This window comes from Sturnus vulgaris, chromosome 2, assembly GCF_052056855.1.
Source record: "Sturnus vulgaris isolate bStuVul1 chromosome 2, bStuVul1.hap1, whole genome shotgun sequence".
NCBI classification, from domain to species: Eukaryota; Metazoa; Chordata; class Aves; order Passeriformes; family Sturnidae; genus Sturnus; species Sturnus vulgaris.
In genome coordinates, this window is record NC_142244.1 from 33,849,060 (window position 1) to 33,862,790 (window position 13,731).

The 13,731-nt window shown below is 41.4% G+C and overlaps 1 protein-coding gene across 1 annotated transcript in view; it reads right to left on the bottom strand.

Annotated features, from left to right (window-relative positions):
* Nucleotides 1–8,140: 8,140 nt before the first annotated feature.
* LOC106859832 (ovostatin-like) overlaps nucleotides 8,141–13,731 on the bottom strand; it is a 29,167-nt gene continuing 23,576 nt past the window's right edge. Inside the window, exons 30-36 of the mRNA XM_014887352.2 lie at nucleotides 13,286–13,501; nucleotides 13,033–13,157; nucleotides 12,748–12,838; nucleotides 10,292–10,363; nucleotides 9,623–9,725; nucleotides 8,776–8,850; nucleotides 8,141–8,347 (exon numbers count right to left, since the gene is read on the bottom strand). Coding sequence (XP_014742838.2) covers nucleotides 8,798–8,850; nucleotides 9,623–9,725; nucleotides 10,292–10,363; nucleotides 12,748–12,838; nucleotides 13,033–13,157; nucleotides 13,286–13,501 — 660 coding nt within the window. The 3' untranslated portion in view covers nucleotides 8,141–8,347; nucleotides 8,776–8,797. The remainder of the gene's footprint in view (nucleotides 8,348–8,775; nucleotides 8,851–9,622; nucleotides 9,726–10,291; nucleotides 10,364–12,747; nucleotides 12,839–13,032; nucleotides 13,158–13,285; nucleotides 13,502–13,731) is intronic.

Genomic DNA, 13,731 nt, shown 5'->3' on the forward strand with positions numbered 1-13,731 from the left:
CTGCACAAAATCCCTTTAGTGGTCTTGTTTTCAAGGAAAAGGGCTTTGGGTCTTACACAGAGACTGGTCACAGTACTGAAAAGCACAAAGTGACCTAAACACGAGTAAGTCTGTCAAACCAGATTAACATTTGAGGGTTTTCCCCATTTTTCTTGGAATTTACCAACCGGACTGACAGTCTGGGTGAAGTAGACCAGTTTTTTATACTTTGTCACCAGATTCTGGCTAAAGTAATACACTGACCTCTCTTTTCTCTTGCTTCATAGGCATTTTGAAAATTGACGAAATGGAAAAATAGAGAAGCTATAAACAGAGAGAGATCTAAAAAGCCTTAATTACTTCTGCCTTAGCCATTGAGCACTTGACAGTGTTGATGAAGTTTGATTCATTTTAGCTCAGAATTAGCCAGCCACTGGGTCTATGGGAATTTATTAGTTCCCCAGGTTTCCAGTTTTCACACCTGTGTGGAAGCTAATGGAGTTTTTAATTAGGGAGAAGTAAGTTCCTTTGTTCTTTTGTACTCTGAAGAGAAAACAAAGCACTCAAGTGGGCTGCTCCCCACAAGAAAAACAATGCTGGAAAGCAGTTATTTGATAACTGTAAATATTTTTTCCCATTATAAGTCTGTCTGGCATGAAGTCAGCTTTCTCCACAGTAGCCTGCTATGCTTTGCATTTGAGGCTAAAACAGTGTTCATAACTCACCAGAGTTTTGGCTCTTGCTGAAGAGTGCTTACAAAGTGTCACCAGTTTCTTTGCCATCCTTCCTGGAAAATGGGATTGAGTGAAAGACTGGGTGGCTGCTTGGCTGCCAGAGATATATGGGTCCAAGGGCATGTATGGGACCATGGCTTTCTCTAATATCCTGGTATGTTTTATGACTGTCTCTTCTTGCTAGTCTGTGAAACTTTCTTCAATAGAAGCATAAGGCACATAGGGTGGCTATGGAATGTTTTCCCTCATGCCTTTAAATTTTTCACAGAAGTATCAAACCACGTGGAAATGGAATATGGTGGAAGCAGTAGGTGGTTCCCCAGAGGTCTCTCTGTGGCATGGTGTGGATGCTTAGGGCACAGACAACAGACTGAGGTTCTGTCCTAAAAGCCCACCTCACTGTCATTTATGTTTCAGAGGATCTCTACATATTCTACAGTTAAGAAGCTTCCCTAATAATCAGGCTTAATTTTCTCTGCAATGGGATACCCATACCAGGAGCTGCCAAGAAGAGAAATTCACTGACAAGGGCTTGAACTTGAGCTGACATTGTGGAAAAAGGAGATGACCACTATTGCAGGTTCTTGTTTTTCTTGGCTTTCTCAGGTAGTTATGAATTTATTGCAACATAATGAAGTATTCATTCCAAACAAGTCAATTTGATAATCATCACAGTCCAGAAGCTTTCTGAGTCTACTTTTGAATGTTTAATCAGAAGGTTAAGTGGGTTGTGTAGAGGTAGAGAAGGGTAGTTGTGTATAACTTACTGTTACAATGAGCAGGCGTTCTGCCCCAAGAATAGGCTGGGATTTGGCTTTGGTCAGAAAGTGCACTATTGTATCTCCAAGAACTGGCACCAGTCACAACGTCTCCTCTGCACATGTACCTTCTGAAGAGTAACCAAATGAAGGACCAAGATTACCCATGTATCCTATATCCAGATAATTCACTGCACTAGTTTAAAACCTCCACTAATCACAATGAAGAAGGTGCATCTAGTAGGAAATAAACAAATAAAAAATTGCAATAATCTGTAATAGAGAAGCCATTGTATTAATAAGTTTGCAACCAAACAAGTCCCCTGGGTGAAAAAAGTCACTGTAACCTTATCACAACAAAGGAAAACAGAGGTCATCCCATCTTCTTGGCTATAACATATAATAACTTGTCTTTCACAGGAAAATCAAACAACATTCCACTGGAAACAACAAAAAAGTTATTTTCAGGGCAAATATTTATGAAACCATTGTCATTTGATTTTTATGATTTTTTATCATTATTTGCTGACTGCATATCTTTGCTTTTCAAATCCATTCTTTTAAACTCAGCTGCATATGTTCAAGAAGCTTGTGAAGTTTGCTCTATGGGGAAGTCAGAGAGATGATATTTCATCACCAGGTCTGTATTTCATAGAATCATGGAATGGTTTGGGTTGAAAGGGACTTTAAAGGTAATTCCCTTTGCAGTGGGCAGGGGCACCTTCCACTAAACCAGGTTGCTCAGAGCTCATCCAGTCAGACCTTGAACACTGCCAGGGATGGGGCATCCACAGTTTCTCTGGGCAACCTGTGCCAGTGCCTCACCAAGTTTACAGTAAGGAATTTCTTCCTAATATCTAATTTAAATGTGCTCTCTTTCAGTTTGAATCCATTCTCCTTTGTCCTGTCACTACAGGGGCTTTTAAATAGTCTCTATTGTTCTTGTAGCTTCAGGTACTGGAAGAGGTTCTTGGTTTTGGGAAATGTTAGAGAAATGTCTGTATACAGACAGATTATCTTGCATTCTTGACTCAAAAGGAGGTTTTTGCCAGCCTAACTTTGAGTATTACCCAAGCCATAACTTCAGACCTCAATCACTTGTGCTTAGCTGTAGCACACAGAAAGAGATCTGTGTGTTTGTAAATGGAGAGCAATGAGAGGGAGCCTTGGCAACAGTAGAATGAGCTGTTTTGATTTAGTTAAATTTGATTTAGTTATCTTTGTAAAAACATGTCCCACCAGCTAAGTACAGCTATCTTTCTGCCACTGAAACAGTCCTGCTGCAGCTATAGATAGACACAAAAAATTGTGCCTTTATGGTTGTGATTTGGTTTATTTGAGGCACTAGATATGTTCTACCAGTACAAGATTATCTTTACAAATAAAATCTGTCTTGCTGTAAGAAGCTATAGTAATACTACTCAATGGCAATTAATTTTTTTCATATAAGGTTGCTCAGTCACAGTAATTTCTGTGTCTTTCTGTGTGATTTCTTGACCTCAAATTTCACTCACTGTTACTGAAAGAGCCTTTCTTTCCTGTGGGAATCATCAAATGGCTTTAGGAAAATTACAACACTCTCTAGAGCTCCATGGTTTTTTCCTGTTTTTGAAGCATTTGTGGCTGCTAAAATTTCATATAATTCCAGTACTCCTTCTCACTCACACAGTCTAAAGCCAGCCTGGATGTGTCTGCAAGATCTGTAACCATATATTAGTGGTGTAGGCACTGTCAGCTTTCTTGTGGACAGGTTAATTGCTGCATTCAGAAGAAGATCAGCACAAAGAAACTTGGTCATTACACCTACAAAAATGAGTTGAAAAGCACTGAATCAATCTGTGATTTTGGCTATGACTGCTTCCTATAAAACCCTCTGTAAGAAGATTAGATTGGAACGATATGTTTAGACAGTAAAGGTCGAAGTGCTTGGTTTGGCCCAGGTGTTTGAGGAACAATGCTGAAACATGGTAACTACAGATAAAGTTCTGCTTGGTCAATAGGGTCTCTAGTCAAGCATGCAAGATTTCTTTCATTGTTCTAAGATATGTGAGCCTTGGCAAAGTCTTCCAGCAACTAAAAGGATGGTGAGGTCATAAGAGAAAATACATACATCCCTCGTGGAATAGTCACAGGTTGCAGTGATTTTGATGAGTGATGGAATTTTTTTCAACAAAATGTGGTGGTGAGGAGGACTGCAGTTTATTTCAGTGGTGGTCTACAATGCCTGGAAAAGGCAGCCATAAAAAAGATGAAGGTAGTTGAAGGTCAGTCAGTTGCCAGGCATCAGTGACTCTGTTGAGTGTGGATGGATCATCCATAACTTGTTTTCAAAACTGAGACCTTTCTCTACACATGTGTAAAGGCTGAGATCTGAGAAGGAAAATCTGTGAGCTGAAGTATTAAGCCTGTCTTTGCTGTCAGTTTTGATGACAAATGCTGGTGAAAGATGGGTGAAACTGGAATCTGAGTACTGTCACTGCACCTCCACAAGCCTCAGAGTGAAAACTAGTGGATATACAAATGAAATTATCTTTCCTAGTTATACACAGCTTACCTGGAAGCTTTCAGGCTAAACCACAGATATACTGCTATAGTGAGACTAATAAGAGTCTGCATTTCTTTTGGGAGTGCTTTGCAGTTTTACTGTCCTTGCAAGACCAGGAACAAGAGTTTTTCAGCCCTCCTTTCTTTGTGGTCTTTATAGGCAGCATCAAGGGTTCAGTTCAAATGTGAAGAGGTCACCAATAAAATACCTGAATAAGGCCCTCAAAAAATCTCTGGTACTTAGTAAGTTCATTCTTCACAATTGAAAATAAAAATCATGTTTTTATTAAGGAGGGAAAAGAAAATATTTAACAATGAGTATCAAATGGGGAATATTTGACATGTAATCCATAAAATGTAACTAGTTAAGGTGGGAAAACTAGTCTGGCTGCATGTTCTCCCCTAAACCTCCCATGCCAGCAATCAGGTCATGACTGGCAGAGAGGAATCATCTTGTGTACCAAGAGCTGATGCAAGCTGCACATGATGTTGTCATGTATTGTCTTTTCTGGCTACCAGAAAGGTGCCTGAGACCAGCCATCTCTACCATGCTGAGGGATGCCCAAACTATTCTCTGACCTCTTCACCTCTGATCAAACCCATAACCCTTTGTTTCTACTTCACAGCTCTGCACAACCATCCTCTTTTCATAGCTGCATCTTCTGCACTCTGAAGGTAGGAGCATTTGCTTTCATTTCAGGTGACAACTCGTGACAGGCATATGTAGAAAAAAGTAGCTTCTCTGAGGCATTCATATAGCAATGGCTTTTCTCTGCTTTATGGAAAGCCTGTTCTTTAATTTCTTTCTGAAGAAATGACTCATAAATGCATTGTAATGACAGATTTGTAAGTGTTTGAGGCCCCATTAGTCCCTCTAATTTTCTTCTCCTTCCCTCCATCAGTTTTGAGTGGAACAGCCTTCCTTGGCTGGTTGCCCTTCTTCTCTGAATTGACTTGAGAAGGTCATACAGTTCTTCTTTCCTTGAGGAATTCAGCCATCAGCCTACAGATCCTATAAGGGTTTTACTGAGGTAATCATACCCATAAAGCCTTTTCCTGCAGTTTCAGAGACTGTTGACATGAGAGACTTGAATCATCTGTCTGAACTGCAGGTTGGTCTGTGAGAAGAGAACTACAGAGGAGCAATGTTTTCACATGTGTCTTGGATGCAGCTTTATGGGCCAAAGGAAATTTCTTGGACATATTTTTTGGGGAAATGCTCTATGTCTAATCCGAGTGCTCTGAGAAAGGAAGGGTGGATCTCACTTCAAGGCTGTAAAATGATGTTATCAGAACCAAGAGATCATAGGAGATGAATGCAAGACATAAGACCTACATCTGTTAGAGCAGGGACTACCTCTTCTCATTTCTTTGCAGTCTGTCTTCAGTGTAGGCATGATACTGCGAGGACTTGAATGGGAAAGAGAATTTCGGGTTAGGAGTCTCTCACAACTGCTGATAACACTGGATGTTGGAGGCTCAGTCTTTTTTTGAGTACTTTGATCTTTTTGCCATTGACCAACATCTTGCTTCTAAATCCATTTTTTGTTGTTACAGAGAATTTTTCTTTCCACTACGACATCCCAGAAATTGAACTTATTCCAGACACATTATGGAAGGCGTGCAAATGCCATTCAGAGCCTGCAGCTTTCTCTCCCTTTATCTGTTATTATTATCTACTTGGCAGCAAAACAATACTCTTGTGTTACCTGATATATTAATTGCACTACTTTAAGTACGCCCCCCAGGGAGAGCCTGTTTGTGCCTTCAACCCTTGACCTTATGCCTGAAAAGTTTTTTGATTCATTCCTCTCACATAAAGGCTATTTCTGCTTTGTCTCCAGGGAAAATATATTCTGCAGCTATATATCGAACTGCTGAGCACTGTACAGAACAAGCTGGAGGATGTATCCTTGATGAAGACTTGTCAGCCTTTATTATCTTTTATTATCTTCCTAAACAGTTGAGGTTTCCAAGTTGTCTCAGGGCAAATAAGCTGGCCTCAGGCAAACAGGGAATAAGAGAAAGTCCTGATTGTTCTCTTTTGAAGAACTAGGGGTTTTTATTGTTATTGACCCATAAATGACCAGCACTAGGCAAAACTGCCTGCTGGAGAGCACTGTGTGGAAATGAGGGAGTGACTGAAGCATCACATCCATGTCTAGTGTCACTCATAGTTGCTCATAGCACAAGTGTTTTGCTATTACACACAAAACAGTGTCAGAGTCCTGGCAGTTTATATCTCTAGGAAAAATTTCCAGTGCCTGTCCTGGCACATTCCCATGGACTACGGCAGACGAGTCCTGTAGAAACTGCATCTTTTTGCACACTGAAAGTGAAAGAGAAGATTGATTCATGGCAATTTTAGAGTTTTAGAGCATCTTTCTAACTACTGCAATCAAAGAAAACTCACTGTAAATGTATTTGCCATTTTTGGAGATGGGATATGGTCCTTGCCATTTTCTGATTGATTCACATGGTCCTACAAGCTCAGTATCTGAAGCTCCTTTCAATTGTTACATCTTTTCATCTGACTTGCATTGAGGTTAAACAAACTGAATTTGTGAAGCAGCAGCTTCATATGATGCAAGCTCCGTGACAAAAAAAAAAACCAAAGGGTCACTAGCTGCACTGCAGTTAAAAGAGTTAAAGAGGTAAAAGAAGGCTGTAAAATGCAGATTTTGCTAGGTACTGCTGGCATTGTTCCATCCACTCCCTCTCAGCCTAGTGTTTTGGAAATTTGTAGTAAAATTTAAATGCTGTGCTTTTGAAAGCATCTGCATTTCATATCAGTTTCCATCTGACCAGGCTTGCAGTTGGCCATTCACTGGAATGGCATTAAACAAAGGCTTTTGTTAGCAGCAGGCTGAGTTTACACAGCTGAGGAAGGTGGATTGAAGTAGCCTGACTGACCCCTCTTGAAGCTCACAATCTTTTTTGCTGACAGGGATGGGAGAGCAAGGGGGAATTTGGGGTCAGTTGGCCCCTTAACATCTTCAGAGTCATAACTTACTTCTCAGCATGTGTCTGTCTGTAGCAAAAGTCGCCACAGGTCTCATGCAAACATGAAAACATTGCTTTCAGTGTGATTTCTGGGTCAAGGGTTGTGCCCAGGGGCTGCTTCTGATGGGAAGAGAAATGCTGGGGATAGAAACTCAATGTTTTGAGCAGAATTGAAAGACTTGAAAGCCACTCACCTCACAATATATTTTTTTCTCAAAAAATGTCATTGTCTTTTTCACAAGGTAGAAATGCCACCAGAATTGTCAGGGAGGAAATTGTTCTTGTTTCTCAGTAAATCAAGCTTATATGCAACTTAAAAAGAAAAAAAAAAAGCAAGAGGAAAAAAGCTGAGAACTCCATTCCCAAGTTTCTGTCCATCCTAAGAGAATAACCAGAAATATAGGTGGCACACGTGCTCATAAATGTTGTTTTATGCATCAACGTGCCCCTTCAGGCTCGCCTGCATGCACAGTGCTACAGCATGAAAAGCTGCTCTGTGCCTGATGCTTTCACATGCCAGGTGGTGTATTTAGAGAGCTGAGAGAGTCAGGGCACAGGGCCAGGTTCTCAAGGGTGTTAAGGCACTTAGCTCACATTAGCCAGAATCTGAATTCACAAAGAGCCTAGGTTCCAATGTCAAATTCCTCATCCATTTAGAGCAACTCTCTAGCTGCTTCCCAAGGTTTTTCCTGGGTCCTGGTGTTGCTGAATTGCTGAATTGTGCTTTTTTTCCCTCGACCCCAGTGTCACTCTCAAGCTGAACATCCTTCTGCAGGTTAGTTTCTGTCTGTTAGTTTATTGGAACAGGAAGATGCAGTTGGTGTCCACCCCAGGTCCTTCCAAACCAATATTTATGTTCTCCCACAGCTTCCAAATTTCTTTTGCATCTTTCTGGGATTACACTGAGCCTGAGGGTCTCTGTCATGACTTCTCCCCATCACAGAGGGTCCTGCACTGTGAGGCAGGATTAGTTTCACGTGAGCTATCTCTGGGCAAGCCTGACATCCTCCTGAACAGTGCTCTCAGGATGTGCAGTGCACTGCTCCTCTCCCACCATATCCTGGGCTGCTGTGTTCACCCAGCTCTGGATAGACCAAGGAGTGGAGACTGGGACAAATACCATTGCCAATAAGAATGTTTTATTACAAAGAACAGTAAAATATGAGATGCTAATCTGAAGAAAACATTTCTTTCTGGATAGAGGCAAAACTTGCACAAAAGTTGTCTTCCTGTGATTAGAATTCTTTCATCTGTAGATGATGCAGTTCAATTGCTGAATAAGGTGAGGATGAAAGTAATTTCTTCAGATTTCTTCAGATTTCTTTCCTGCTGGATAGTGGAAAGACCAAAACAAGAAAAATCTACTTGAGAAGCAGCAGCAGCACATTATTCTCTGAGATAAGGATTTCTTAAGAGGAATCTATGGCCCAGAATACACATTTCAAGTGTACCTTTACACAAATCTCCCACTGGAATATGCCATAAGTTTCAAAACAAGATGGATGGTCAGAGTCAACAACTGCACAGTATCTCCCTTTCCAGGAAAAGGACTTTATCTGCAGTTTCTAATCCACATTAACCCCAGTTCTTTTTGAAGTTTGGGCCAGAATGGGTCATTCTGATCTACAGCAATATGGGATTTGCTTATTCCTCATTATTCTACATGCTTTTCATTGTGCTCCCAGCAAAAAAAAAAAAAATTCTCTTATCCTCTTCTCATTCTACAGCTGCTTGCCTGATACTTTCTGATTCATTACCTCTTCTGGCACACAGCTGATTTCAGTTGGAAGATGGGGAGCAGGGTGTGTTGTACTCTGAAAGGGCATATTCATCTGGAAAGAAGAAAGGAAGAAGACATTTGGATGAGAGCGAGAAATCATTCTGACCCCAGACTATCTGCACCTGTCATTAACATGCTACAAAATGGAAGACTTTTGATAAATTTTGGGATAGACTCCCAACTGCCAAGGCACCCAGTTACAAGGGTGCATAGTCAGAGACCAATGCACTCCGACCATGCTTGTCAGGACACAAGATTGCTGTCACCATGCAAGATGGGGATCAGGTGGCTGAAAATACACTCCAGGGTCAATTCTCTGACTACTGCTGCTGCTAATTTGCTAGGATTCAGTTCAAGAAAGGTGGTCAGGCACTTATTTTTCTAGTTCTAATTACTTAAACTCCTCTTTTGTTAAGTGGGACTGTCATTCCTACCTAAGTATTGAAATTCCACCAAGGAAGATCTTTTTGCTGCAGCTTACTACGACAATATTGAGTAAAAAAAACAGCGAATGCAGGGAAGTCAGGAACACTGCTGCCTTTGAGTTACTGATTTTAACCATCATGTCCAAACTGTGGAAAGAAAGTGGAACCACATGTCTTTTTGTATGTGTTTTGTAAAAAGAAGCTCTCATGTATCACTTTCTTAACTGCTTTATGTTGAAATGAAGCAAGAAATGTAAACACACAGGAGAGCAGGAACTGTTTATGCTCTGCAAAACCTTTGCAGTCTAGCAATCAAAACCAGCAGAATGGCTAAGTGGGTCTCCCATTGTCTCTGCTTTGTCTCTCACAGGCTTTACCAAGGTCTGCTGGGTCACTTACCTGTTTCATAATAATCATATATATGTACAGGTACTGGTTTGATGTCTGAGACAGGCAGGCTTTGCTCCACACCAAAGGAGAAGCTGATTTCCTTCGGGGAGACCTGAAAACGGCAAGACAAGATGATGCATCAGAACTTTTCATAACTATCCCTTAAGGCTAAGGTTGCACAGATTCATTTCTGAATCAGACTGTGTGACAATGTGCCATAGTACAGTTCCCTCCAGCTTTGTAAACTTGATGTTAAACCCAATAATTGTTTAAAAGCTGTTGCTAAACATGTTTTGTTGCTAAAATTGTGTGCTCTTTTCTTTCTTCTTCTTCCTATTTCCATTGCCAATTACCCCAACCTAATTCCCTGTTAGTGTGGTTTTCAGCACATCAGCATTCATCCTATAATTGAAAATTGCTGTTAGTTTCTTTCTTTGCCTTTTCCCACCTAAAATCACCTTCAGTACCCCTAAGAATCTCCTCCCTACTTTTCTCCCTTTATTTACTTTGATCACAATATCTCCATTATCTCCTGTGATACTGGATTGAGTGAAGTACCTTTACGTCTTTAAGGCATTGGTATTGTTAATACGCTACAAATAAGATTTTTTTATTTATCTGGGAGCCTGTTTTAAACCTCCAGTTTAATAAAACTGAAAAGAAACCTCCCAAACTTACCTTCTGAAGGTAGAAGAGTATGTGGTTCTTCTTGATGTCTACACGATCCACAACAGAATTCTCGTACCGAAGCTTTAAATGAAGCAAAATACAGCAATGTTAGCACGGGGGACTTGCCAAGGAGACTTAGAGATTCCACAGCAAAATGCGTTTAAAGTGGCTGTCCTGCTCCTTTATGCCACCCCGCCATCTAGTCGCCAAAAAAAGAAATGCAAGTTGAGTGTTTTTATAACCTGATGCGTGCAGACCAGTTACAGTGGTAAACAGTTCCACCTGTCAGCTTTGATACTCCTGACTTTCATCATCGACCTAAGAAATCTCTTATTTCAAAGAGGATTTATAATTAATTTCTGCAGTTCAAGCTGACTCAGTTGCTACTCCATTATATGCTTTAAATAAAAGTTTAAAAACATTTAGAAAAAATATGAACAAAATTATTTTAATATCAAAACATACAAACCTAACATATTGCAAACTTTAAAAACCAGCTATTTTCCCTGAGTGTATATGAAGAGGACTAGGATGCCAAGCAGAATAGCATCTTAACAGAAAAAAATCTTCCAAAGAAAATACATTCATTTCAGGCCTGAATGCTGAATGATTAAAAATACACAAAGGTATGAGCAGACTTTACAAAGAATTTAATTCTTCTTTTTATCTACTTGAAAATTACAGCTCATGACTTGAAGGTTACTCATCTATTTTTGTGAACCTAAATTATATTAGGAACCTAATATAGGTGCTTATCAGTGTTGTCCCCAGAATTGTCACCATCATAACCAAATTTCTGGATAGTAAAGGAGGAGGATCAATAACCTCCTTTTTTTGTTGTTTGTTAAACTGTACTGTAAAGGAAGAAATAACCTTTGTCAAAGGGATAATAATGCAAAATGCCAATTAAAGGAATTTAACTATGGCAGAAGTATTTCTCACATAGTTTCTGTTAGGCTGTGTGACTGCAGAGTTACACACAGACAGTAAGGAGCTCAGGGAAACCCCAGTAACCTGAGCAGAGCCACTGGAGCACTCTGATCCGCTTCCCCTTGGGGCTCCACAGGGCAGTGACCAGCCCATTGTCAGTGTCAGACCCACCAGGTGAGCCAGCAGCAGAATATCCCCGGATCACCTTGCAGACTGAAGGGGAATGCTGCCTAGAGACCGTGGGGCTGAGAATGGGATGCTGGCACTCAAGAGTTATTACGGGAGTTCAGGGGAGAAATCAGAAGTAGCAAAGAGAGGGATAAAATCCAATTGGAAGGAAAAAGGGTGGAGAATGAGATAAAAGAGGCCAGTTGCACATGAACAGGCTGGTGGTCGACACACTTGTCTGTCCCACACCTGGTCACCGCAGCCTCTCCTGCCTTCTTATTAATCTCTGTTCCTGGCAATTTTCCAGGGTGAAAGGCTCTGCATTCTGTGGGAACGTGTGTGTAGGGAGTGCAAGTCAGTGAAGAGAGGATCAGAGGTCACAGGGACAGTGTGCCTGGAGTGCCATCATCCTGAGGCACCAGACTTCAGGCTTGTAGTGGCAGGGGTGTGTATGTCAGCATGTGGTCACTAGGGATAAACTGGAATAGCAGCCAGCTACTGAGACAGGCATAAACCTGACCCAAATGTTGGAGACACCAGAGGATCCAAGGCAGCTGCCAAAGGGACCAGGGTGTTTGAGTGTATTTCTGGAGAAACCATACAGTCTTGGAGGGGGACATTGGTCTGGAGCAGCTAGTGGAGATTTATCTGCGTGTCTCTGTGTGTATCTCACTGTGAAACCAGGGGACCCCAGCTCATGTGCTGCAAGTTAAAGAATGCTTATACAGGCCCTCACCATGCCTACAAGTGGGTGATGGGGACCTCAGTTCCAAGCACTGAAGTGGGGCTCAGGCCTTGAAGGAGGCACATGTCCAGGTGCCAGCAACTCAACAGAACAAGGGTCCAGAGGCAGCTGCTGGGCAGACTGAGTGCCTGGGGCCAGCTACCATAAAGAGCCACACTGTGTGTTTGCATGTATATATGTGCTTGTGTATATTTATGTATTTATTTATTTCTCTTTTCCTCAAATGAGCTTTTAATCTGATTGGGCAGAAAAGGGAACAGGATAAGGCCATTTGTGCTGTGTTTGTGAAAGTGCTGTCGTTCCTGTCTACTGATTTGTGTGGCACATATATTATGTACATATGGATATATACGTGTAGTGTGTGTGTGTCTGGTTATTGGGAATACACACTGAACTTTGCTGTTGGTTGGACCTGGGGATATGAAGTCTTAGCTGTCCTGGGCTACTGGATTTGTCTTTGACACATAAACAGCTACAAATTGGAAACACAGAATATGTGAGAGAAGGCTATGCCCAGGGACTTTGCAGTATTTCCATAGGCTCAAATTTGCTAATCAGAGACTATATTTATCATCTTTCTATTTTTTTAGGCTTTATCATTCATATTGGTCCTATTTTTTACCTTTTTCAGGGAAGACTCTTCAGGAACAAATCCTGAGAGCATTTTCACATCAATAATAGCCATGTTGGAGATGTTGCGATTTCCTGTGTAACTAAAATGAGAAAAGTTCTGTTAGTCTGGTCTGCAAATGGAAAGGAGACCAGTGAATGACATTTTTAGCCCCCAGTAACCCCGTTTTTCTTCCTACAGCTGCAGAGCAGCAGTTAACTACCTGTACTTAGATCCTTTCTTGGATGCTTTACCAAACTGTGATTGCAAGGGGATAGGACAGTAAAAGGAAGTTACCTGGCAGAGAGGACAAGGTCAAACTTTGGTGGAAAGTTGCCTGTGCAAGACACATTTGCTGTCCTTACAGACAGGGAGAACCCTGCAGCTTTTTTTGGCAAATGGATGTTGTATCTCAGGGTGGTCTGAAAGAGATAGAAAGTGTGAGATGGTCACAGACTTAAATGAGAGCATGACATATGGAGAGGAATAAAGAATGCAGAGCCCCCTGCTTAGTTCCCAGATGGTGGTGCTGGGTTCCCAGCTTGCTTACCTGCACATAGACACAGCCAGTGCCATTCACCTCCACACTGTATCTCCCTGGAATAGTGGGTAAGGAAGTCTGCTGCAGCAGGAAACGGTTCTTGTCATTCACCTGGAAACTCTTACTGGGGGTCTCCATGAAGTGGACTTCGACCGTATTAAGACTGTTTTTGGAGAAGGTGAGATATCCATACTGGGCTAAAGCTTGGAGAGCAACCACAGTGTCCTGAAAAGAGTAACATGATCCCCAGTTAGATACCCAGGTGTAAGATGGTGTGTGAGATTAGAACAGCTCCTAGTTCCCTGTTGCTTGGTCAGTACTCATGAATGCAGGGGGGCTTTGCAAAGAGCCAAGGAGACAAGACACAAGTTCTTGTAGAACTCATCCTGGTGGACAAAAAGCTGTCCTTGAGCCACCAGTGTGCTCTAGTGGCCAGTAAGTCCATCTGTGGTGCA